Below are 26,636 nucleotides of genomic sequence, written 5' to 3' on the forward strand. Positions count from 1 at the left end.
ACTGATGGATTTCTCTGGAGAGCAGACATGACGACAACAAACAGGAAGACTCTTGGAAACAGCCGCCTTCGTAAGTTGATGGGTGTGTTTGATAAACACACACACACACACACACACACACACACACACACACACACACACACACACACACACACACCATGGTTTGTGCAGGCTGCTACTGTAAATGTCATCGCAGTGCTACTGAATTTTTACAATTCAAAAGATGCAAGATTTCCCACACAGAAAATGCATTAAACTTATCAGATTTTCCTGCCATGCCTACAACAGAATCAGCAGTTCAAGATCACAACTGAAACTAACAGGAACTCTGTCCTGCAGATAAACTATAAAACGATTCATTTGTTTTCACAAAATCTCAACCTTTGTTGCACAAAATGACACAAAACAGTGTAAAGTGACAGTGGTTGCATCCCAGTTTAATGGCAGATTCACTTTTGCAGGTGGATCACCAACATTTACATCATAACGTACATAAATGTCCCAAAAAAAAAAAAGAAAGAAAAAAAGAAAAACAGTTATTTTCCTTTTCAGCCAAAGAAAAAGTTGAATGTTGAGTGTGTAACAGTCCAAAGGTCCTCTTGGCATGTTTTAGTCCCATTTACAAAGACATCTGTAGTCATTGCAAAGAAAAGAAAATGTAATTACAACAATAATACTTAGATTTAAGTAAATACAAAGCTGGTAATAAATAGTAAAAGGAGCAAAGTGTGAACTGGCTTTTTTTGAGTTTCACATACAGACAAGTCAATGCAGGGATCTCCAAAATAATTTTAAGGACAACACAAAAAAATTATATCTAGAAGGAAAAAAAAAAAAAAATCAGAAAATAAGAGGTTATAGTATTTTTTCCCTGCATGCTTGTATTTCTAAAAGGCGAATGCAGTTCAGTGCCGTTTATCCTTGGTCCCTATATAAGTGCATGAAACCTGAACCTGAAGGCATGTAAGAGTTTGCTCCTCTGACCTGCTGTAAGCCTCTATCCCTGCAGTTATGTATTTCTGGGGTTGGATTTAAGAGGGGCAACATGCACTCAATCACTTTATACAAACCATATATGCACCTTTTATCAAAACAGTACAGCAAATACAAAATTTATTGCATTTTATCGACAGCAGACAAAGAAGATGCACATTCTTTGCTAAAACTGTTGGAAATGTACTTGGAGAGCTAGTAAGAGGGCTGTGTTTTAAATGCAGTCTAAGATGTAGAAGGCTTGAGCGTTTTTCTTTTTTATCCTGTCAAAAAGTGGAAAACGACTCAAAGAATTAAATAAATCTGATTTTCAAAGACGTGTTGTCCTATGGAGCCTTTTCCCCAACATCAAAACAAAAACCATGGCATAACTGAAATGCATTTTCTCTCAGTGGCACTGAGCGTTGTCCCAAACACTGTTTTATAAACCAAAAACACTGGCTCTGAAGGTAGGTGGACTCACTTTTCAGTCAAACCATCCATAAATACTTTTCCCAAGTTTTTCAGATATTAGAGAGCTCTGATCATCAGCTCTATTAAAGGTGATGACAAAATTGTGTTTATTCACAGGCTGTCTGTGTGTGGTCGCTGCTGTTATCTCTGTTGCTCTCCAGACTGGGGGCTGTCCGCGCTGCTGTAAGGGGACAGAGAGGAAGCTACTGGCCCTGAAGCTTTTGCATCATCCCCTTCCTCCTTCTCAACCTCCATTTCCAACTCACCTTCTCCTCCCACATCTCCTCCTTCTGTTCTGAACACCTCCACTGATCCTCTCCCGTCCTCGCTTGACTCCTCAGACGGGGAGAGAGCCTCTTCCCCTCCTCTGCCCTCGATTGTGCAGACGCCTCCCTCACTGGGACTGGAGCTCTCCCTGTCATCCTCCCCAGCGGTAGGCTCTCTGGCCTGGCTGTGGTGCTTAACGTTGTAGCGCTGGTTCTGGAAGAACTTGATGATTGTGTGTTTGGGCAGGTCTAGCTGGGCTGACAGGGTGTGGATCGCTTCCTGGTCCGGGTAAAGTCCCACATCGCCAATGAAGCTCTGAAGGATTCCCAGGGCCTCCAGAGAAATCCTTGTCCGTGACCGGGCCTTCTTTGTTCCTCCACCTCCGAGGCCAGGGCTCACCCCGCGCTGAGGCCCATCTTCTGAGCTTTGCAGCGCTGGCGGGGGGATGGGCTGGGGTTCATCATGAATTGGGGATGGAGCCATTAGCGGTGGCAGGGGCTGCCTGTGGAGGGTCTGTTTAGAAAATAAAAAAGGTTGAGTCACAGCATTTAGAAGATTTGTGTCGCCTAATCTGCAATAGGCGAGAATAAAATAGAAAAAAAAACAAAAACAAGACAATGGATCCGTCTCACCTTATTTAACAGAAATGTTTGCCTTTTCTTGATTTTCCATATCAGTTCATTTAAAACTATGCCAAAAATATACATTTAAAAAGCCGATTCAAGGGCAGCTCACCTCGGTCTGAGGCAGCTTAACACAAAGTTGACACTGTATGAAGTTAATAAGTGGCCCTTGAGTCATGATTTCTTTAATTTACTGTTAAATGTTATCACTTAAACTTTTTAAAACTTCCTCGGTGTCCTGTTTTTTGTTGTTTTTTGTTTTGCTTTGTGTCACTGAAGATGTTAGATGTGAAAGACAGGAGAAACATATTTCAGCACTTAAAACACTTTCATCATTCCCTTTAGACATGTTTCTTATATGTAAAGCTACAAATATACTGCCTTTTGATGATTTGTGTAGGGGGCATATTTGCTTTGCCATCCATGCTGAAAAAGGTTGCACATATTTGTCCATAAATAACTAAATCTCTTAAACTCTCAAGCTTTGAAACATCAAAATCTATTACACACTACGGTTTGCTCTGTCGCAGTCTATTTGAAGATTACTCATTCTGTGTTCTCACACTCCTCATCGCCACGGGAGTAAGCGAACTGTTCGGCTCATATTTCAGCTCGTGCCCCTCTGCAGACTCAAAGAAAATGTACTACAAGCGGAAGTGCGATCAACCGGCTTCCATCACCCGCCAACATGCACGCTAAACTCCCAAATTCATCACACAAACAAGCACGCTACTAGAGCTTATTAACAGGGTGGGGAGGCCTGCACACCCAAACACAGGAATCCAACACCATAAATCTGTGGTCCATCAAAATTAAAGGACCTAAATAAAGATAATGGCAATTCCTTTTTCTCTGCTTCAATAATTACAGGCTATGTTCTGAATAATATTGAGGTTAGGGCTAGACTGGAGAGCATTTTGGTTTTTGGGAGAGGGTGGGATGGAGGAGTGTTTAGCAGGAAATGTGTGGGCTGGTCATTTACCACTTCTATTTTCAATGACTTATGGGACACAAACATGACAAAGAGGAGGGCTGCTAAGAGGAGCAGGTGGTGGGATCAGACAGACGGAGGAGACAGAGGAAACTTTTTGACACAGCACAGCAAACGCTCATGCTGCTTTTCCCATTTTCTCACTCGTAAAAACACTTTGATTTGTGTCTTTTCTTACACATGGCTGCGCTGTGGTTGCGAGTGGCTGACTATTTTTAAATATCAGATTTTCACGCGTTTCTTTTGCTCCTCGGATTTTTAACCACATTTACCACTTCAGTGAAACAAAACAAACTTTCCGATTCATCCTAGCGGTGCCAAACTCCGACCACTGACTGCATGTTTGTTACCTGCGGCTCTGAGATGTGCAGGACGGTGTGCAGCCTGTCGCTGTGCTGCTGTCTCGACTCTTCTTCATACACCTGATCTCGGTCGACTTGTGACAACGCCAGGAACCTCCTGATGGTACACAGGTTCTCCCACAATGTGCGGTTCTCAGGGCTTGGGCTCTCTTTCCATCTTAGCAGCTCACATAGCCAACCCTGAAGGAAGAAGAGAGGTTAGCTGTGTCTTTACTATCAAACAAATTAATGCAGCGCCCACTTGTTTGCAGGTGTAACTCAAAAGGAAAGCATTAAAACTACTCTAGCCTCGTGTACTGAGCATTTTCCAGACTGAGATCTGGAGGGTTTACCAAGGAATACTGGTGGTGGTGGACACCTGATTAAAGGGTGTTTACAGCAATTACAATGAAAGAAAAATAATTACTAACATGCTTCAGCAATTTGCAAAATCAATGGTGAAATAAATAAAGAATCTTTTAAATGTAACCACCTACACAAAAATGCTAAAAAGTAAGTGAACTACTTGAATTACAATGCAAATAAAACCCCAAACAAACTTTATATAGAGGAGCTTAGTTAAAGCTAGTTTACAACTTTCCAAAACTGAAGGCAGGTAGGTTTAATGATTTCCCTGTGAAGAAAATGCTCTGTTATGGCATGTAGGTGACTAATATGACATTTTAGGGCTACACACCAGGTGACTGTAACATTCGTTCTCATTTAGGAAGCAAAATGATTTCAGTCGCAAAGTGTCTGTACTTATATCCACCATACCTGAACCAAAGCTTAACGTATACATATCTATAAACCACTGTAGACACATATACACTGAATATATACTGCCAAGTCCTTATGTATATACAGTAAGCATCTATCCATCCCTTCTTTATCCCATAATTTATCGCAGCATGTTTGCGCTTTTTCATCATTGTACATATAAATATAAACGTACTATACAAGCTGCTTTTTCCCCTATTGTTTGTTCTGTCACATACACTGAGACCCTGCATGTGCACATACTTGGTGAATAAAGCCGAGTCACTTTTTCTTCAATTTTACACATTTATTTATATTAATTTATACATGTGCGAACACGAGTGAATCAAAGTTTGTCCCAAAGAGTCGAAGGAAAAACCAGAAGGAAAGTCTGATATGAGTGGGGCCTGCAAATGAGTGCGCGCATGTGTGTGTGTGTGTGAAGATTGCATTATCTCTGCTAGGCTGACCCAGGATCTGCCACCAGCTGTTGTTTATACACAGCCTTCAGCCTGGAAATTAATGGTAATAATGTGATCATCCCTCCATCATCTTGTCTGTCTTCTCCTCCATCTTGCATCCTTCTGTTCGTCCTGTGTTCTCATCCTTTAGCGTTTCAGATTTAGTTTTTAAGCATCTCTCAGCGAGTCTCACACACCCAAACACACCAACTCGGTATTCATAATAAATGTAGTCTGTTGTCAGAAGATATTTAAACTGGTTTTAAAACCATAGCGTCCTCCCTCTCCCTCCCTCCTTCCCCGTCTCCCCCTTCAGAAGCAGACTATGCTTTGATCTCGCCCTCGATCGCCCGCATTGTTTATCTGAGGATGGAGTCATGATGGTATGCCACAAGTGGGTAATCAGATACCGCACACGCCCTCGCACAAACACACAGTCACACACGTCTACACTACACCCTCATCAGCTCCTTCAAACATTATCAACTCAGAAATTTTTACTCATGTTGAGACATTTTTATCTCAGGTTTGCACGTGTAACCCTCTATGTACATGCAAGTTTAGGCAGCCCACGTACAGCCCACACCCGTTCAGGCTAAGTTCACAGCAGCGGGCTGTGATTACAGGTTCAGATTTGAGTATAATTCGGTTGTGAAAATCAAAGACTCAAAACAACAAAAACAAGGACTGACCTGACTTTTATTAGCAGCCACCTTAGCGAACAGAGCCTGGGAGACCTTCGCCCTCTTCATCTCCTGCTGGATCTCCTCATAGATCCCTGATGTGATGTTTACCAGCGAGTCCAGCTTTATCTGCAGCTCCGGGCCGGGCATGCTGCATTTTGTCTACACAAGACCAAGAAACACAATCTGATGTCAATGAAAAATAAAGATATGTTGTAGTGAGTGACATAAGCTAGACTATAAGAGTGTAAGATTTTTCAAGTTTTAGTTGAAAAGAAATCTGCTAGCGCTTTATTTCATGTGCAGAGCTCATATTTAAATGTGTGCATGTACCTGTGCGTGTCTGTGTGTGTTGGCACTGGAGATGTGGTTGGTGGAGTGGTTGTGGTTAGTGTTGGTACTCCTCTCCCTCTCCTCCAGGTAGATCCGGTCTCGCTCGCTCTCAGGCAGGTTAAGGAAGTTTTGCATGGCTTTCAGGTTGACCAGCAGAGACTGAGAGGCAGAGCGAGGATCCTCCTCCTTACGGAGGATTTCTGACAGCAAGCCCTGCAGACGCACACATTTAAATAGTCATTCTTAGATTCTATGGAATGAAGTCTTTTATTATCGTCTCCACATTTGCCTTAATTCCACGTTTACCTGTGTGCGGTTAAAGGCCACACGGGCAAACACGGCCTGGGAAATGCTGGCCCTCTTCAGCTCATTCCTGACCTGCTGGTAAATGTCGGAGGAGACTTCGGCCCTGGAGTTGAGGCTGGGCTCAGAAACAGCCCCGGAGATCTTGCAGCTCCGTGAGATAGGAGGATGGTTGAGGAACTGCTGGTTGACTCCCTGTGGGTGCTGGTGGGCAAGCAGGCGGCTAACAGCCAGCTGCTGGTTGATGAGGTGGGCCATCGCGAGCTGTTGACGTACAAGTTGAGGGGGGAGTTGGGGAGGCAGGAGCCCGCTGTGGCCCAGGAGAGGTGGAGCCTGTGGACGAAGTGGAGGACTGGGGTGATTCTGTCCACTAGGGTGAGGCAGGCCGTGAGGCTGGGTTGAGGTCTGAGTGTCCCCGAGGCCACTCTTAAGGGAATGAACTCCGGACCCACCCAAATGGGTGGGAGAGGGCAAGAGAGAGGGAGGACGATGGCTGAGGATGCTCAGGTCCAAATCCCGCTCCACTACGTCAACACACATATACAATATTGTGTTAATATATCTGGATTGAACATCCTGGTGTGGGGTTAAAGGTTAATATTTCTTAGACTGCTGGTATTCAGTTTGAAGTTTCAGACAAATCTCACACAGAAAACATGCAAAAACTCTGAGACGCTTCTTATTAGCGAGCATCATATGCAATGTAAGTGTCAGAAGTATTTAATTTTCATTCCACTAAAAACACATTAGACGATGGGCGTACCTTTTATATCCGACTTCTCCTGTGACGACCACATCTTTTCAATGTATTCACCTACAAAGAAAATGAAAGCGAGAGGACCAAGACTGTTAGCAGTTTCTTCTGCATACATGATTACCCACGTAGTTCAATGATGCTTTACTTATAAAAATGATCTACACTGCATCCAGTCCATTAACGGTTACTTCATGTTTCTCATCCCACTCTGACATCAGACAGTGTGAGCAAAAGTTAAATGGCTCAGGTTTTATCCAAGCCTCAGTAGTGACAGTAGAGGAGCTTGTGAGAGATCCTACAGGGATCCTTCCAGGAGTTCTTACAGCAGCGGTTCTCAAATTAGGTCATGGCACCCCCAGAGGTCCAGGACCCGGAGTCAAGAATACCACAAAACTTTGCTCCAAGTCACAAAACTGCACTGTATCATTTCAAAGTGTGAAAATCTCAACTATAATTCTAGTCTTCGGGGGACGATCTGATCACAACCTCGGCTGAAGTATGGTCTTATTTTCACTTACTGTCTCCATATTCACCAGATAAGATTATCAAATAAGTGAAGAATGTTTCCTCTGAACTCTTTTCTTTCTCTTCCCCTGGATTTTAACAGCCTCTCCACGTAAGTCTGCTTCTTGTTAGGCTTCCACTCCGGTTTGGCTGTGTGTCGCATTTTTGGTTATTAAGGGAATAAAAAGTTGCAGCAAGGTTTGGCAGGGCATCAGATTTTTACCTTGTGTGTGTGTGTGTAATAAGTATTATTCCTGTGTTTTGTTGGTGTGTGTTGGTGTGTGTGTGAGTTGGGGGGGGGGGGGGGGGGGGGGGAGGTTACTGCTGTTTTCCATTAGGAGTTAAGAGCATTTAGTTTTGTCATGTGTATTAAGGGTGACATTAATGTGAACCATGTGTGACAGTTCCTTCCTACTGAGAGCTGTCACTGACAGACGTCTCATGCAGCAGATTAGACACACAGAGGCTGGCACACGTGCTCAGACACATACAGGGGGTGGACAGAAGAATGGAAAAGCTTCATTAGAAAGGATCACAAAACGAAGGCATTAAGGCAGGTGAGTCATATTAACTTGAGATGTAACTAGCAATAAGTGTCAGTTCCTTCTTTTTTTAAAAAAGTGTCTGACAGTTTTTACCTTTATGAGTTTTCAAAGCAGCAGAAAGCAAATAAAGTATAAACAGCCGAACAGCTGGTGGCTGAGGTTCAGGAGAGTTGTTCAAAAAACTGTAAAAGTTTTTAACAAGGCAGGAGGGGGACACTTAACCGGGAGGTTACCAAAAGCCACACACCTAGACTCAAAATATAATCACTACATTGCAGCAACACCTGGCAGTGAGGACCAGAACTGTACATACACACAAGGATCCGGCACTCAAAAAACCCATGTGTGGCCACATTTCTGCTCACTGCTGCGTAAAAAATATCATTTTAGTCACCAGCTTTCCTTTAAAAAAAACCAAACAAAAAGATTGCAAGATGACCTCATTATCGTGTTCGTCATTTTTACTTGTTGTGGCAGGAAAAGCATGTGTGGAATCAACCCGGGAAAACAAACATCAGCTATTCTGATTTAACCTCTGGGGGAAACGCCTTCATACTCACACCTAAAACCTGCTCTAATGTTAATGGTCAACAAAACTCTCCTGTTATTTGGGTTTCTATTAAATTCTATCGTATTTTATTAAATATATAGACTGTTACAATAACCAAAGCTCATATTAAAGATGGCTACATTTTCAAATAACGCAACCAATAAATGCAGAGATAGTTCCTATAAGGTACAGGTGTAGTTTCCACTTTTGAAACTATCCTTATTTATATTTTTATTAAAGATAATTAAGGATATTTTCAACTCTGAGAGTCGAGGAACGAAAACAGAATTAACCGTTAAAGTTTAAATGACATGAAACTATGTCTGTTTCAGTCCGTTAACAACATCATTAGTTACATTTCTTTGAGACAAAAGTGTTCACTGTGGAAAATTACCACCCAGAGATTTTCACATCGTACAAAGTGGTTCCCTGACAAACTGTTATAATATTGATCCTATAGCCAAAGACACACGTAATGAGCTTCTTTACCACGGAGCAGGAAAAACACTAAGGTGACCTTTTTAAAAATCACACCAGCCTTTATCTTGTCTTAAACGTTGCTCCACTTTAAAACAACAGCGTTAGTAAAACCAGGGGAATCATTTGGTAAATCATAAAGCCAATTTACAACCGTAATGTCATTATTCATTTTTAAAAAGAATAATTAGGGACAAATTCATTCCTGCTTCAAACTGTAGCATTTCAGCCAGGGCCTTAGAAAGCATTCAGTTGTCATAATCTAAGTGAGGGCACACAAGCTGCAGCTAATTAACTACATTGTGGTCCCATTAGACTTTGCATGCTGTTGTCTCTGACAGCCAACAAATATATGCAACACTGTTCCATAATCAGAAAAATACTGACGAGTCTCCCACTGAGCACCTTCACTTTAGCACTTTAGGGCAGGAATATCTGTGCCCAGCTTGAGGCTAGTTTGCAGATATAGCTTGCTTAACAATGAAAGAAAGAAAAAAAGGAAACTGACTGCCTTAATTACACTCAGTTACCTGATAATGTGAGTAAGGCTTCAGAGTTACCTTTGATGCGTTTGTATCTCTTGTACCAGCGCCCAAACTCCTGGCACTTGGAGGTGGAGACGTTGGCATAGTAGGAACTGTTGACGATTGCTGAGATCATACTCTGACACAGAGACAATTTGACAAAATACATTAGTCATTCATGGGGTTAGCCAAAATTTTTGAACCATTAAGCAACAGCTTTGTCTTTCAGACTGATTAAAAATCTCAAGTCTCCGCAAATGACCAACAACTGGCCACTTATACCGAGCAAGAGATGCAAAAACGCCAGCAAAAGCTCAACATGGGAAACGCTGAGGATTAAAAGTCACATGAGTCAAGCTGCAAATGCACACCACCCACACACTTCCCCTAATCACTAATTACATCATGACTAAGTCTTATGTATAAATCACAAGTCGAAATGACACACTCTCGACTCTAATGACTGCAGGGTGTGTGTGAGCAGGATAATTGAGGTGTGCGTGTTTGCATCCTTTCCCATGGGATGGTACCAATATTTGTGTGTGTGTGTGTGTGTGTGTGTGTGCGACTCAGATTACACATTGCACTAAGCGTGTGGTGAACTGATGATGAAACCATGTGCTTAGAGACAAATACATCTTGGCTATCAATAAGCGTGTGACAAAAAGGGCAAAAAAAAAAAAAAAAAAAAAAAAGGCAAAAGGAGGAATTTAAACTTTGTCCTTGTGTTCAGTTCATCACAACACATCATAAAGAAAATCTGAATATCAAGCAACCTGCAGGAACATCTAAATATGTCCTGCATGTGCTGATTATAGCTCACATTTGTGGCTTATGGGTGCTAAAACCTGAAGTATAAAGCATTTATTATCTGGGACTTAGCAAACTAATTCTTTTGAATGTTCTGTTTACACCATCTAATGTGAGTAATATGCAGTGACTGAATGGATTACCTAAAAATCATAAAAACATTCAGCTTATTCAGAGAAAGAGCGACTCGAGTCTGATTTGGACCCATGACGCAGTGAAACTGCTGCTGAGCTTGAACTCTGCCTGGACAGAGTTATGAAGCAGTTACCTGGGAGAGAGGACACTCCTTTGCCAGAGCGCTCTGGTTGGTCTCTCTAAGCAGCTCTTTGAGGGCGTTTCTCACGGTGGCGTGGGTCCACTGGTCTGATGGCAGCTCCTCCAGCCGGGCAAAGCTACATGGAAATGACAAAACTTTTCTGTTCACTCTTTCAAGAGCAGTGATGATTACAGAAAGAAACAAACAGGAATCTGATGTAATCCAAGCATTTAGAAGACAAGACTAGTTTTGACCCTTGTTTTCTGCAGTCACTGGTTGTAAGAGGCTTTCCTCTTGTATTTTGCCCATTCCAAAGTAATCTCTTGTATAAATTATACCTGCTGCACATATATGATGAATAACGTAATGCATTAAAATGTATATAGTGCATTCTAACGCTTAGAATATGATTCTATTCAAGTGTATTTATTCTGTAACTCTTAAAAGTCGCCACTATAATGAGTGGATAAGTAAAACTGTACTTTTGGGCTCCCAGTGAAACCGGAGCTGCTGGCCTGTGTGCACAGTGTATACATATGGTCATCTCCATATGTCCACCAAGCACACGCAGCAGATACACACACTGCAGTTCTGTTACTGCAAAGTGCCCCAAAACTCTGCAAAATGAAATTAGATGAACAAAATCAAGTCAGCTGGTGTGCCTGGTACTTATTTTGGATAGCTCAGTAGGTAGAGTGGTGGCCCCATGATCGGAAGGTCGGGGGTTCGATTCCCCTGAACAGCTACCCTGAGGTACCCCTGAGCAAGGTACCGTCCCTACACACTGCTCCCCGGGCGCCCAATGGCTGCCCACTGCTTCACTGAGTGAATGGGTTAAATGCAGAGAGCGATTTTCCCCACGGGGACCAATAAAGTACACTTTCTTCTTCTTCTTTCTTCTTTTGAGGGGATGCTTCACCATGGATGCAAAAAAAAAAAAAAAAAAAAAAAAAAAAAAAAGCTGGATTCCTATTTACAATCTGCAATACACAATGCTGACCTGTGCAGTAGGATCCGCAGTGTGACCATGTGGTAAACATCCAGCAGCATGTCCGCTACCGTGGCCTCCGGAGCATCTGTTAGGTAGTGGATGGGCATCGGCTTCCACCGGCCCACTTTAATGATCCCTGATGACACACACACAGACCAATCACTGTTTAAAAGTTACCATGTTAAACTGTTTTGTTCCCGTCAATATATTAAAAACAGCTCAATCTGTTTGTGCTTTTTGACCTGTTGGTTAAACTCGTGGTGAATCTTTGAGCATCATGATGATTTGAACATTCCCCTGGCCTTCATACGGCCGTGACTGGAAGTGCAAATCTAAACAGACCTAATCACATTAGGATCTTCTAAATCAAACACAGACCCTGTCTAGTCTTAGCCTGCCAGCCTCAGTTGTGTGTGTGTGTTGCATGAGGATGCTGGTGATAGGGGCAAAGAACAAAGTGTGTTCTCTTTGGCCTCCACAGTTGATTAATGAGAGGAGAAATGTAAAATCAGCTCAACATTAGGTCTGGAGCTGAGAATGGGCGCGCTGTTTTGATGTTCATGCTCCAAATAAACACTGTGAGGTCATTGCTCTCTTGTCTAACAGAATATCTTCTGATAACTGGCAGTTTTTACGTTTCCTAGATCTGCCACGTCTTTAAAACTATTGATACCTTCACATGTGGTCAACTACTCACTGAGATGCTACTTTAACCTTTTAAAACTCTCACTTGAAGTGAATAAAGCTTAAATTACTGCTGACAGGCAGATGTTTGGGCTTTATCCTTGTACCAATCTGCAGTCTTCCCTAGTTCCCAAACAATACCTCATATCAGTGTATCTGTCTACATGTCAGGCGCAGAGTAAGATTTTGCACTACATATTTTGGAAGAGGGCTCGACTTCCTCCACACAGACCCAAAAACAAATCTTTTTTTTGTTGTTAGAGCAAAAGGATGTTTATCAGAGATTTAGCTTAAATATTAAACACAATTTCCTGTCATCTTTTCATATGACTCTGCAAGCTCTAAAAGATGAGTACTGGATTCTTGATGGACGTCACGTCATACACTATTGAACATACCTGCATGCACACCAGTGCATTTCTCCCTGCATTTTTTCCGCACAGACACACATCACAGTACTGTATCCAACAAAATCACAACTTTATAGGTGGGATAAGATTACGAATACAGACATTTTTTGACAATGCAACAACAAGATAACACAAAAATGGTAACTAACTGAAGATGACTAACAGACTGATGACCAAAAAGCAGCACACATGTAATACAACAAAAGGCCGTTTTAGTCATTTTCATCTAATTATCAAGCAAGGAAAAGTTTTATGGAGAAAAAAAATAGACACCTAAAGGAGCTACGTGTTCCACAAGGAGCAATTTGGGAGATTCAGAGGTACCGTAAAATTTTATTTTAAGCATTTTAAAAATAAGTGGGTACCGACATAATCTATGTTAAGTGCAGTTTCCTTTTTAAAATAAAGTTTGGGTTGTTTAAAGGGATCCACTAGTGGTTTAAACACCTTAAAAATAGTCATTTTTCAGTTTGTAATATCAGTGAATGTTTCCAAAAACTTGACCTTAAGTTAAATTTAGTTGGACTATTTCTCAGCAGTGCACCTAAGCCCACGTTACAACCCGAGCCTTAACCATATATTCCAAATAAGAAATAGCTGCTTTTTAATTAGCCATAATGTGCAAGTTAATTAAAGAAAAAAAAAGCCCTGTGCCATTCAGTGAAGAGTTTAAAAATACTCATCCAGTCAAAGTTATGCAAGATGCAATTCAATCGCAGAAGAGACTCTGTATAATTTTGGTCGTGACCACACTCGGGGGAAAAATGCATGACTCCAGCCAAAAATTATTTATTTGAAAAGAAAAGGCTTATTTCTCAGAACAAAACCTAGCTATTTGGGACAGGCGAGGGGGGTCGTAGGGCGTCGGCCACATGGTTAGAGTACCCTGTGTTTATGGGACACACCAGGAATTTCAAACTGCCCAGCTCTGTGAGAGTGAGTGCGTCTCTCTCTCTGTGTGTGAATGCAGTTGAACTGGATGCTGCTTGCTCTCCTGTTTTGATCTCTGAATTCTGGTGCTCGTCTGGGGTTTTCAGACATAGATTTATTGTTCAGTTTAACCGCCACGCAGCCAGGTGGGTGTAGTGAATCACTGAAAATACTTTCTTGGTAAATACCGCTCCTGTGACTGTCCCTGAGTTTTGCGACATCAGTACTCACTGTACCGATGTGGAAAACCCCCACTCAGTAATATTTCATTCAGCTGCTGCTGGATTAATTACTCAAATAACTAACAGGGCGGTAATAATGAGTAAGGCATGAGCCTTCCCATCAGCGTGTAATAACAGAGAAGTTTACAAACGCATGTTTCTCACATCTGAAGAGGCTTCAAGTTATTCAACATCCGATCATGTTTTTTAATTTGTATTTAAAAGATCTGGCATGACTACAGTTTGGCTTTGTTTTCACTGCTCTGCTGTCCGGGTGGCATTTAAGGGGAAGTTAAAGCCCTGAAGATGCTCACAGTAGATCCCCTCGTGTCTTGGATGTTCTTAGAGGAGCAGTAAGTCTTTCAGATTTAGAGGCGTCAGTTTTATGTGGATAAACTTTACTGATTTTAAATTGTAAGTCAGGGCTGCAGTTTGCCTGCTATTCGTTGTCATGTCATCTGTGAGATTTCTTAAATATATATAGTGGCAAATTGCAAAAAACTGTCACCTAAAGGTGTTTTATATCGTAAGGTAATGACCCTACAATAATAGAAAACAATAATAGCAAACCCCAACAACCTATGAGCAAGTACTTGGAGACAGTGAGAAGGAAGAAGCCTCCAGCAGAACCAGGCTGAGGGAGCAGCAGCCATGTGCAGTGATTGGTTGTGGGTGAGAGGAGACAGACAGAACAAAATAACTATGGATTAAATTTAGCTCCCTAAACTGACAGGTTTAGGGAAAGCAGGTTAAAGCAAGTTTAGGGAGAAATGTCTAAAGACATTTAGAAAGGCATTTTATAAACCCAGGTATGACCTTAACCCTCTCAGGCTCAAATTAAACTTTTTGTTGCTAATGCACAACCAAGTCCTGCAGTGGTACTTCTGAGTAAAAAAAACTCATAAAGTATGTATGTGGGGTAATCAGGTTGTTAGTTTTTAACTGTTGCAAATCTGCAACGCCTGCCTTGAGAGGGTTAAATTTGAACACCTGTCTGCACCTCTGGATCACTTCTAGTGCAACTGCAACTTTTAGATTATTCCCAGGAAATGTCCCAGTCAGCTTGACTTTGAGGCTACGTCCACACGTACACGGGTATTTTTGAAAACGGAGATTTTCCGTTTTCGTTTTAAAAAATAATCCCGTCCACACGTAAACGCAGAAATGAAGGAAAACGCTGCTAGGAACATGCCAAAGCAACAGGTGGCGATATATTCCTGACCGTGTAGAAATGTTGGCCAATCAGAAGTCTAGAAGCCTCGGTGGGAAATCGTAAACAAAGATGGGGCATAGAAGTAGAACCGAGTCGTATGTGTGGAGGGACAGTAACTGTGTGTATATGTAAGCATTTAAACACTGCAGAGAGTAGAATTAACAGTAACAGTATTGTAGAAATTCATTTCACCGAAACAATAACGTGGCGCACAGTGTATGTAAATGCAAAAACTGAGTTTTCGAAAATATCCACCTTTTGCAGGCGTTTTTAGAAATCTCCGTTTTCAGTGACCGTAAACGCCGTTTACGTGTGGACAAAAGGTGCAAACGTATAGAAAAATCTGCGTTTTCAAAAATACCAACCAGTACCAGTACGTGTGGACGCTGCCTGAGATTGTGAATCAAGTTTTCTACTCCAACATCTTGAGGGATCCGAGGGTGAACATTTGGTACAAACCACCTGAACTGTGACACACGAGACTGTTTGCAGTACCCACCATATAATTTTTGGCTACATCAACATTATCTGTGCACACCACCTGTCCTGCTTTACAGATTTGGCTCTCAGTGACTTCATCCTTAATCCAACAAATGAAAATCTAGTTGACGACTCACTGTTTCGAGGAGCCCCCGTACTCCTTGCAGACCAAGAAGCGGTCAGTATGGGACTTCCAGAGAAGACTAAAAATACTAGCAGTGTCAGGAGATGTGCCCAAATAGACAGGGCAATGAGCCAAATTTAAAAATCAGTTATGTTTCATTTTCAAGGACAGAGTTAAGTTTAAATGTCCTTCATAGTGAGTAACATCTGAATCATCTGAAAACCACATGAATTTACCTTTTCAGACCTACCCACACTCACTGCTTACCTCGTGCCTGCACAGCTGAGTTATGCGAGTATCCAAGAGCAACCAGTGCCGTCTCTACCAGCTGTGTGAACAGGACATCTTTACGAACCAACACAAACTCGGCGTGGCGGTCACTACGCCCCTCACAGTTGCCTGCCATTCCCATGTCTGCATGCTCCACCACACAGTAGACCGGGATCATCAAACCTGGCGCAACAAGACAGAGAGGGAGAAAGTTATAGCGCTAATGTGTAGCTCACCCACTTCCCAGGTCCTCGCATTTAACGGGAAATCGCAGGTCAGGCCTCACTAGCGTTTCACAGTGTTTCCCTCTACCCCACCTGTTAATGTGTTTTTATCTGAGGAGGGGAGAAGATTTCCATGATATGCATGACAAACAGAATATTACAAGATTCAGCACTTTACAGGTGAAAGGTAGAAAATAAATCTTTTCAGGATTTCCCATCCCGGGCCTTTCTGTTGCTGTGGGTCTAGCAGTTAAGGTGTGGGAGAGTTTACCCTTTCAGCAATTGCTCAAATGCTTGAGCACTCCCCTCTCCCACCCTCCCTCTTATCAATTAGGAGATATTCTTACTTTGTTAAATGGTGACAGAGAAAATGTCTTTTTTGCTGTAACACGATGTATCATTATAGTCAAGAAAACAACCGTTACTCGTCTTATAAAAGGTCTACAATTATTTGTATAATACGTAGATAACAAAAATAATACATTTTCAAACATGTTAAGTCCTCCCTGTTGGGCTAAGGATATGTGGACATATTTAAGATTTAATGCTACATTACTGACTGGAAATTCATCCCAGGGAGTAAAACAAACTTAATGTTATAAATTACTTTCTCCAGGGATTCCTCCAGAAGTTGAAGCTCACAGCCACAGTTCAACAAATTTGTCTGCTCAGTATTTAGTGCGTCAGCGCTGCTGCACTATAGCAGCTCGGTGGTCTCATTGTGTTACACTGGGCAGCTGCCAGTGTCAGTATAAGTCAGTGCAAGATTGTACAACTGTATTTGTGTTTGAACCACATATTAAAAGCCACAAGGGTTAAGACTTGTTTCCAGAACCGCTATTAAACTGCTGCATGTAGCGCTCAGGAGCGATGCCACGACTCTAGCGGTGAAAACGATTCCTATGCATCAGTCTGAACTTGTTATCGGATAAGTGCTTAGAGATCCTCAAAGCACAGAACCACTCACACCCATCCAGTCCACTCGTCTGTCCCACAGGAGCTGCTAATTAACAAGTCATCAATCCTTCTCCCCCAGTGTGCGGAGCAGTGACAGATCAGCCGGCGCCAAACCGCAGCAGCATCAGGCACGCTATCAGCCAATAACCAGACCGCTGAGTGGAAGGGTGGAGGGAGGTAACACAGCAGTGTGTGTGTGTGTTTGGGTGTGTGTGTATGTTCCGCTACAGTGTTTGTGTGATGATGCATGATGATGTTTTCAACTGCATGAGAGAATAATGGGCATCTATGACTGAGTGTTTTCTGTACCTTCTGCTCTGTAACACTATCCATGAGCCGACGTTGCACAAACTCTATAAAGCTCTTTACAATGTGTTTCTTTTCCTGCCAGCGGGAGAAACTTGGGTTCAGTCTCTTTCTCAAAGCCATGCCCGCGATTGTGATGTGATTAGCAGACAACCTGCTTTGCCACCAGAGCCATGGCTGTGTCTTTTAGCCATTATACCCAATCATTACAGCATACGAATGAACTAGAAAGTAGTATGCAGTGATAATTTTACTACATATATCCTCTTTGATTAAGGCTGGGACAGCCTCAGAACAAAGCAGTTTTTACACAGTATCAAGCCTGCTGGATGTTCATATGCTCAGTACACTGATGTGGAGCGGAAAACACGCCGTAGACAAGATATCGTAAAGATTTAGACTGACATACATTTTTAAACAACCTCCTGTCAAAGGCTTTCATGCCGAGCTCACCTTCAAAAATGGACTCATTCATTTGTCACCTGTCCAGTTGCATGAAGTAAAAAATAAATAAAAATAATTAAACATGTATGATCACTAACCAAGCAGCAATACCAAATATTCTGATTTGAGGTTAATAAAATTGATGTAAATACATTTATAATAATGAAATGAATAAAACTGGAAGTGAGCACTTAAGAGATTCTTTATCTTCCCTTTACACTGCTGAATTTAATTTAAGGATAAAAGTCATTTTAAATGAGGCAGTTGTGGCAGGACTGCTGGGTGTCTTTGTCTGACCGTTTAGACCAAGTTGGCTCAAGTGTAGCATTTTACTGTGTGTTTATGGCATAGAGAGAATTTGGGGAGACTGATAGAACTTCCTTAGAGAATGCAATACAGAGTTGGAGCCACTAAATGTTTATTAACTCCTTTCACTGTCTGTTGACAGCTTTAAACACTAAAATGACTTTTATTATAACAAACATGTACACCTTTATCGAGCCATCCTGTTAACAACGCACCTCCAAGTGGTCTCAGCGGTGTGCAGTTCTGTCGGGTTCGTGGGTTTGTTGGGCTGCCATTGACCTCCATACGGCTCAGCTTGCACTGAAGACCACCGCTGGAAGTGGGACTTTCCCCTTTCTCCCCCATCTCCTCTGGGCTGGCGCTGTCCTGACGGCTGGGGCTCTCCGCTTCCCCCCCTGCGTTTCCACGCTGCTCCATCCTCTTGCAAACTCCAGGAGGAACACACAGCATAGCCTGTGAAGCTGGAAACACACAAGAGCTTTGCTTTAGCACAATTGAATCTACAGCGATTAATAACTACAACATGAATTAGTCAGTAACAGCTCTACAGCAGTGAGGCTGAAATTAACAACCTAGAGATAAGAGACACATGGGTGGATTATGAAATACAACAAGTCTTTGTATGAACTCACCAGTCTGGAGTTAGGTTAAAAAAAAAATACAACAGAAGCTACTTTTGGCTGAACCCTTATTCACCAGCAGTCCCCACAGCAGGTAGTGCCACATGTTTGACTTTACTACACATCCTTCCTGACACAATCCCACAGGTATTTGTGCATCCTCCCAGGATCTAACCAGGGAGCTTTCATTTAGTAGGTGAATGCATAAACTACACCATGAGGAGGAAGAACCTCATCAAAAAACTGCAAATCACAGATCCTTGAAACAACGAGTCAGTAACAGTGATGTTACAGTAATTGTCCTCGACAGCTTCTCCTGAGAATTAGCCAAACTTTGCAGCCTTCAAAGAAAGTGGGCCAGCTTTCATTTTATTACACATTCAGGTGGTCCAGAGATCTACCATATGCAGAAATAGCTTGCACTGTCATCTTTTCCAGTGTTTTCTTCACGATGGAAAGAAAAACCCACAGCACTAAAATAAAAGAATCGTAAAAAACAAAAATAACACACGATATAGTTGATCTACAGCGTGCAGATCAACTATATCATCTTTCTTATTTTACCATTGTTGACAGTGTAGAGCCATTACAGACCGTTTCATCAACCACTCTGGCTTTGTTCCTTCCCTGCCCAGTCAATCCAGCTAACACATTTTTTTCTCTTATTTACACAGAAGTGAGGCAGGGACGACCACAACAGACTAAACACAGACCCGTTTATTATCCGCTGTTTAGGCTCACAGGAGTACACAACAGGTTATAATGAAAGACGTGAAGGTGCTTAAAGCACATATGAATACAGTGATAGTGCACACTGTATACTGTGGATGCAAATAAGCAGAACTGTACTTTATAAAAATAGTATGCTACGCAGTAGTAATTTTCAAATGCCTACATTTACTCTCTTCTTAACTTCAAATCGCTCGAGCCTCTTCTAAGCAACAACAAGAGCTTAAACTGCACACTGCTGCAGAACACATCACTATATGCTAATGAGGTCATCTTTTGCAATACTATGCGAATGTGCTTGACTTTTATTCCCGTCTTTTCAGTCTGCGTCTAAAAAACATCAAGATATTAAATAAATATTAAAATAAAAAAGTCTGTTTTGCTTTCATTAATATGCTAAAATATGCAGCCGCTTTCTCCAATATACAGTCCGATTAGCTTATTTACCTGGAGTTCCTGTGGTGCGACTATGACGTTCCTGTCACTCTGCTACCGGAGAGGATAAAATTATAGCAAATAATATTCAAGATGAGATGCCCACTTTTGCTTCGAGCTAGACCCAGTATCAAATGTTATGCGCACGATTAAATAACACGGACAGCATGTGAGACAACATGACAGGGAAGGACACGATAGAGGAAACCAGGAGAGGATGGAGTACATCACAGCACACAGCATGAAATCACAAGACGTGACACTGTGCGACCTAAGGGGAGGTTACAATACTATATAGTGTTTTATAACTGAGTGACAAGACGAGGTGAAGTTAACACAACAAAGGAAGTAACTGCTGTCGCACTTTACACATTTTTGTACAGATTTAAAATAATTTGCATGTTTACCTTTGAGGGTGAACTGTTACGTTTGAACCAGGTGACCCGTTTCTACTACTTTTGATAAGCAAGTTAGATGAGTTTAACAACCGCAAGACATCAATGGGCTATCAATATACTCATGTACAACTTAGACTAAACGACAATTAACACACTTCCTGGCAATCACTTCAATAGACGGCACTGCAACTGGTCACATGAGATCATATCATAAGAAAGAAAGAAAGCGAAGAAGGCCCAAAGCAACACGATGATGTGACTGAAAGCACTTAAACTGCAAATCCGTCCTCATGGGTTCCTAATCTTGCACAAAGCATTCAAACAATTATTGCTGAGGCTCATTAAAAAAAAAAAAAAGTGTGTACACTCTAGATTTATGGCACATGGTAACAAACAACTGATTGTTAACAAAGAAGAATGAGAAACATCCTGTTTACACATATTTCTGTATACTATAAAAAGGTTTATCTGCACTGTTGTGCTGTCAGAAACAACAGTCCTCTTATATTTACATTTGCTGAAGCTTCATGAGTAATAAGCTGAGAACCTGAATCCAACTTACGCCGTTAAATAGACTCGGCGCTGCTCAATTGTGCTCACAGCTTTGTATTTTTCCTCACGCTGTGTGGTTTTCAGTGGTATGGCCATAAAGTCGGCAGTGACACGCGAGTCTGCGCCAAATGTGACACATTATTATAATAAAACTCACATGCAAAATTAATAGCTGCCATTAAAAGAGTTTGGCCAACACAAACGAGGAAAAAATAAATAAAAGAATCACAACGTATGGAGCACAATGAGGCCCCTCCACACTGGACCAGGAAACAGAAGAGAAAGTCCTGAATGTTTCAACGGTCCTGTAAACGGATTCCTCGTCTTTGCATTTGCTGAACTTCACTTGGGCAGGCGTCCTAGATCTATTAACATCAGCATCTCATTTCTATTGTCTGATGCCTTCTAAGGCTTCAAGTAGCACAACTATGTCTCTCTGTTCACATCATGTGAAATGACACATGCAAGTGTTCCTCGAGTGTTTCGACATCAAAAACGGCCAAACTTTCAGCTCTCACACGGGACAGTTTAAGCTTGGTTTTCTCCTGCCTTTTGATTTGATTCGATGTAAATAAAAAAGAAATACTCTGGTTTTGTTTAATATACATCCTCTCACAGCATGTTAACACTCAGCTGTCTGGTTCAGCTCCATCAAAAGTTTATACGTGCTCGCATGTCTGCAAGCAGAAGCTGCAAACACTGAGTGCAATCAGTTATTCTGGTTCATGCTTGGAGTCTGCCTGTGTAGCTGGTATATTGTAATGTAGTTATTGTAGCGTAGTATCTGCACATTTGAGCTGAAGGTCACGCTGTCACACACACTCACAGACAGTATAACACTGCCGTCAATGTGACAACACTGGAATACATTTTACATACAGTTATTCACACACTCACTAAAACACACAACACTACAGGATCTAGTAGGAGCTTGCACAAATGACCCCAGTGCAAGACCAAGCAGAAGCACCCTCTTCACACCTGGTCCTGGAAAGGCTCAGCTATGCTTGAGACACTCAGTGTTGAACTCAGGTTCTCATCGTGAACCCTGTGGAGAAAACCCAGACCGTGCTCTTTGCACCCGTGCTCTTTAGTGAGAATAGTCAAATGTCAGTCTAATAAACACAAAATAAAACCCTCACGCCTTAACTTCTCCGAACCAATTCTTCACAATCTTTATTTTTCCAGTACATCCAGTGTTACTCTACATTAGACCTTTTTTTTTAATGAATTCTGATTGTATTGCATGTAAACTTAAAACAACAAAGTGCTCTCTCTCCCTCTCAATTTGAGTTTGGTCTGCTTTTAATAAGCACATTTTTTTTTTAATATTTGGGGTAATGGATTATAATCAGCCCCTTTCCCTCGTTCACATTTTCTCCACTAACCAGAGCAGCATTTAAGTCATTAATGAGGAGACATAAAATGTGGGAAGAAAAAAGTAAATGGCTTTGAGGTTTGAAAAAAAATGTAATGTGGACATGGAGGCATCACGGCGAAGCACACAGGATGTGAAAGGAATCAGTTTAGATTTAAACACAATTTTTAAGACTTTTTTGAATAATGTTTTGGTTTGCTATGCTTTTAAAACACTGCTATCTGATCAGCGCTGGCAGGAAGTAAAGAAATATTCTTTATATGCTGAAAACTATGCTCTCACTGTTTATTAACTTACCAAAAAAGCATTTTTCAAACTAGTAACTTGATACGACGCCACCATTTGACCCTACGTCATCCTGCTCTGCTACATGTGCTGCCACACAGCGCTCACAGTACTGTGAATTGTGTGAACACATTCTGCTGTATATGAGAAACCAGAAGCTCATAGTGATAAACATCGGCCATTCTAGTCATCAAACACAGTTACTGCAATGAATTCAATTATAAAGTGTCAGAAAATAGAATAAAAAGATACCTAACATTTATTTTCCCTGCAGATTTATTTTCTCTTGATGAACCCTTTACTTCAGCTCGCATTGTGACCCATAGACCATAGTTTATGCATTCGGGTTATGACTGGACTAATTTTTTCCTTCTATATTTTACACGTGTCAGAGTGTAAAATCGAGCAGTTCATCCAAAGAAAGCAAACCCCTTAACCTACCATGTATCCATATTGGATATAAGACCCTTGGAAAAATTGGCTCCATTGAACGTGAGGCAAAAAAGGAGGGGGACAGTTCCTAAATTCTTCATCGAATGCATATGTAAAAACAACTCTGGCCTCATGCTGTAATACCTGTTTGATTTTAAATGCAATGTGCCGGGATACAGATGTGTGTGGGTGCACGCCATGTGGCGAGGCCCAGCAATTTATTCAGTAAAGAATTGCTGTCAGTTGTTTAAAGATTCCTGGTGCAGGCCCAAAAAGACTCTTATTTTGAAGGTAAACTTTGATTATGGCCTATAAGTTTATAAGAAAAGCTCCATTTTAAATTTTACACCACATCAGTGTGGCTGAGAGGCCTTTATTGACTTAATCGATCACTTCTCTACATAAAGAATACGGCATATTCCAGCCCCACTGTGACTACACATTCTTGAGCTCGCTGTATGATTATGCTGAACCACGTGAATATATTTTAAAGACAGGCACCAACTAGAGTCTCACATATTTCAGAGCTGTAACTGAAACAGCATTTTACTACTCTGATGTTTTAAATTCATATCAAAAACAGAGGGGGTAAGATGTAGTTAGCTTTTGTACACTGCTTTTTGGAGTAAAGTGTCTTTTACTCACTCATACACACATTAAAACTACTTCAAGCAACACAGTCGGTGGGAGTACAGCTCAGAGACCACACACTCTCAGCACGCACTCTTTACTAGCGCACATGGAGGCCAAATGTACAGTCACACTCAGTAGCCTTCGACCGACAAATCATGTAGAAACACACGGAAAACCTCCAGCAGACTCTAATTTAGGGAGTGTGCGTAAAAGCAGAGCTTAAAGGGCCTTTAACTGCTTTTTAATGAATTAAACTGTGAATTCTAAGAGTAGGGGTACTGGATTGAAACCTGATGGCCCAGGAGATTAAAACCAAGCTGAGTTGTATTTAGCTGAAATGATTGGGGTCTGGTGACACCTAAATGTTTGTGGCGAGGGTCTTAACGACCTCAAGATGCTTTCGGGATCTATATTCTAAATATGTAGACAGACAAGAGTTAAAATCTGCATTTCCAATAATCTCATCATGTAAACACACCGCTTCAATCAGAAGATGAACTCTTGACCAGAGTAGTGTAATAATGCTATAGATTCAACGTAATTCATTGCAAGCACATTTAATACCTATAGCATGTGAGCCGTACAGGACGACAACTTGTGATTGTCCCACCAAGATAAACTAAACTATGAGGATTATGCAACTATGGTTAATAGTTATTAGCAGCAAAACCACATTAAAAAGAAAGTTTACATCTCACCAGGAGCCTCTAACATGGCTCAAACATATAGTTTCCAATCGCTGCTTGCTCACTTAGAGAATAAGGAACAGATCATACTAAGGGATGTTGTTCTTGGAGAAAAAAAAAGAGATGAGAAGCTTTTTTAGAAAACCACACAGTGACTCTGTTCTGTAGAGGGGAAATGCTGGTCTGGAAGCTCTCAGTATTTGTATGTATCCCACTTAAATAAAAACCTCCTTTAAGTGGAAAATCATTTTCCCGTTAACACAAACTCCCTATTTAAAAACAACAACAACAACAACAACAACAACAACAAAAACAACAACAAAAAACTTTTACTTTGCCTTTCTTCCTGTACAGTGACATTTTCACACTGAGGGCATTTTAGCCAATTATTTTTTAAAGTCCACTATCTAACACTTATACTAGCGAATACATATTATTATTAAATACTTTATAACACATTTCGTTCCCCACACGCCTTATTATTGCCATACTTAATATGACATATTTGCCTCTAAAAGCCTCCTGTCAGCTACTGTAGCTTGTTTCAGCAGAACCCCTCCTCTCTTCTCTCAAAATCTCCTAAATAACAGCTATTTATGAATAATTATTAATGAATTTGCAGTATTTTAAATACTGGCTAACTCATCATTAATTCGGCATACATATCCACATTATTACTTACTCTACTGTCGTCTGAAGTTACAACTTACACCCAGAGGAACAGCAGCAGCTATTAGCAGCTCTGAAAAGAAGAAGAAAAAAGCAGGTTTTTCTCTGGCCCTGTTGTGGCAGGAGGGCAAACACAGCTGCAGCTAATAAAATTAGGCTAATAATGGCTCCGTTTGATTCAGGTGTGCTAAATGAACCACTACTGACAATATACGCCAGTGAACACCGACAGAAACGGCGCTATTGTTAACGCTCAGCGGCACAGTGAATCAAACGGTGCTGGAGTTATTAATTTTATTAGCTGCAGCTGTGTTTAACCAAAGGCGCCTACGTGAAAGAGGTCAGCTAAACAAAAGGATATTAAAATAATTGACGGCTTGCCAAAGTGAAGAGAGGAATATTCGGTTTTTAGAGAAAAAGCATGTTCATTTAAGTTTTTGTTTTTAAATTCAAGAGAGGGCATCTTTTGCCTGTTGGCAAAGGCCTCCGGCTAATACACGTGTTAATTAAGTGGGGCTTTAATTAAGCTAACCCTTTGCATTGACAGTGAGGGAGTGTTTGTGGTGTGGTTTATTAGTTTTTACCATTTTAAAATAATATGGAGGTCATAAAAGAAATATTTTATACCAAGAATAGGCCACTTTGTTTAAATGAATCAATGTTCATTTCTTTCCAGCTTTTCTTAGAAATCACTGACAGTCACCCATCATCTGTATTTAATAGTGGTGGGAAAATGCAAAGCTGCTTCAAACTTCAAAGCACAGAAAACTGAAGGAAGAATAATTAGAAGTTAGTGGTCCCAAAACTATTCAAAAAGGAAGGATGTGTCCAGCTTACAGAGGGATAGATAGAGGGTTTGGAGGTGAACTTCCTTCACACAAGTGTTTAGCAGTTATTATGGCACCATAAAAATAAACGAGTGTTATAAATAAACTGTTTAAAAAATAGTAAAACGCATCATAGACATGTATTTAATATGCAAAGCAAATGTGCCAAAGAGAAGGGGTGGTATTGATACATGATAAGAGAAACAACAATTTTCCAATATGAGCCTAAAATACAGGATCAAAAACTAAAGCTGTTAAATAACTACATTAGGCTTAAAACTGTACTTTAAGTCTTCAGAATATTCCCCAAGTTAAAACCAATTAATATCTCCTTGTAACATGATTGTGAGGGATGTTAGTGTTTACTTTATTGTAATAACAATTGACAGTTTAAAGATAAACTACCATGACTTCTGTCAGCCTGGCACCTGCTTACTTACATATAAATATGTGAGTTTGGTGCTATATTGTCCTCAAGCATGAGTCAAAACTGCCATAAAACTTCAGTCTGTAAGCTCTTTGGGTTTAATATGTCATTAATAATTTGTAACAACTGCTTAACTTTTGGTAACATCTAAAAGCATCATTTCAACTTCTACCCATTTAAGCTTGCCAAAGTTTTATGTCTGCTTACTCGAATATGAATAACTCACTTTTCAAGAAGTCACTGTGTGCGCTTGGGAATAAACTCCATCCATTGGTGAAAACAAGTGAATCCAGCCTGAGAGAATAGGAATTTTCCACCGCTTTCCCTTCCTGGCGACAAATGGCACGACAGTGGACCGAGCAAGGAGATCTAAAG

At 41.1% G+C, this 26,636-nt stretch overlaps 1 protein-coding gene across 1 annotated transcript; it reads right to left on the reverse strand.

The window, feature by feature from the left end:
• Nucleotides 1-426: 426 nt before the first annotated feature.
• Nucleotides 427-26,636, reverse strand: LOC146642690 (DNA-binding protein SATB2-like). Its single transcript, XM_085398115.1, has 12 exons — nt 26,488-26,636; nt 18,406-18,651; nt 15,951-16,136; nt 11,631-11,757; nt 10,643-10,766; nt 9,601-9,703; nt 6,971-7,021; nt 6,211-6,731; nt 5,905-6,117; nt 5,581-5,733; nt 3,678-3,869; nt 427-2,226 (listed from the first exon to the last, which is right to left on the reverse strand). Exons 2-12 carry the CDS (start codon nt 18,638-18,640, stop codon nt 1,588-1,590), a joined length of 2,544 nt encoding a protein of 847 aa, XP_085254241.1. The 5' UTR covers nt 18,641-18,651; nt 26,488-26,636; the 3' UTR covers nt 427-1,587.

The sequence above is a fragment of the Rhamphochromis longiceps genome, linkage group LG23 (assembly GCF_057381845.1).
Source record: "Rhamphochromis longiceps isolate RC_006_pf linkage group LG23, R_longiceps_female_GT1.1, whole genome shotgun sequence".
Lineage (NCBI taxonomy): Eukaryota > Metazoa > Chordata > Actinopteri > Cichliformes > Cichlidae > Rhamphochromis > Rhamphochromis longiceps.

Coding starts and splice junctions, on each gene's coding strand:
- LOC146642690 (XM_085398115.1), bottom strand. CDS start 18,640: ATGCTGTGTGTTCCTCCTGGAGTTTGCAAGAGGATGGAGCAGCGTGGA. Junction 16,137..18,405: donor ACCGCTGAGACCACTTGGAG/GTGCGTTGTTAA, acceptor TTGTTGCGCCAG/GTTTGATGATCCCGGTCTAC. Junction 2,227..3,677: donor TGCACATCTCAGAGCCGCAG/GTAACAAACATG, acceptor TTTTCTAAACAG/ACCCTCCACAGGCAGCCCCT.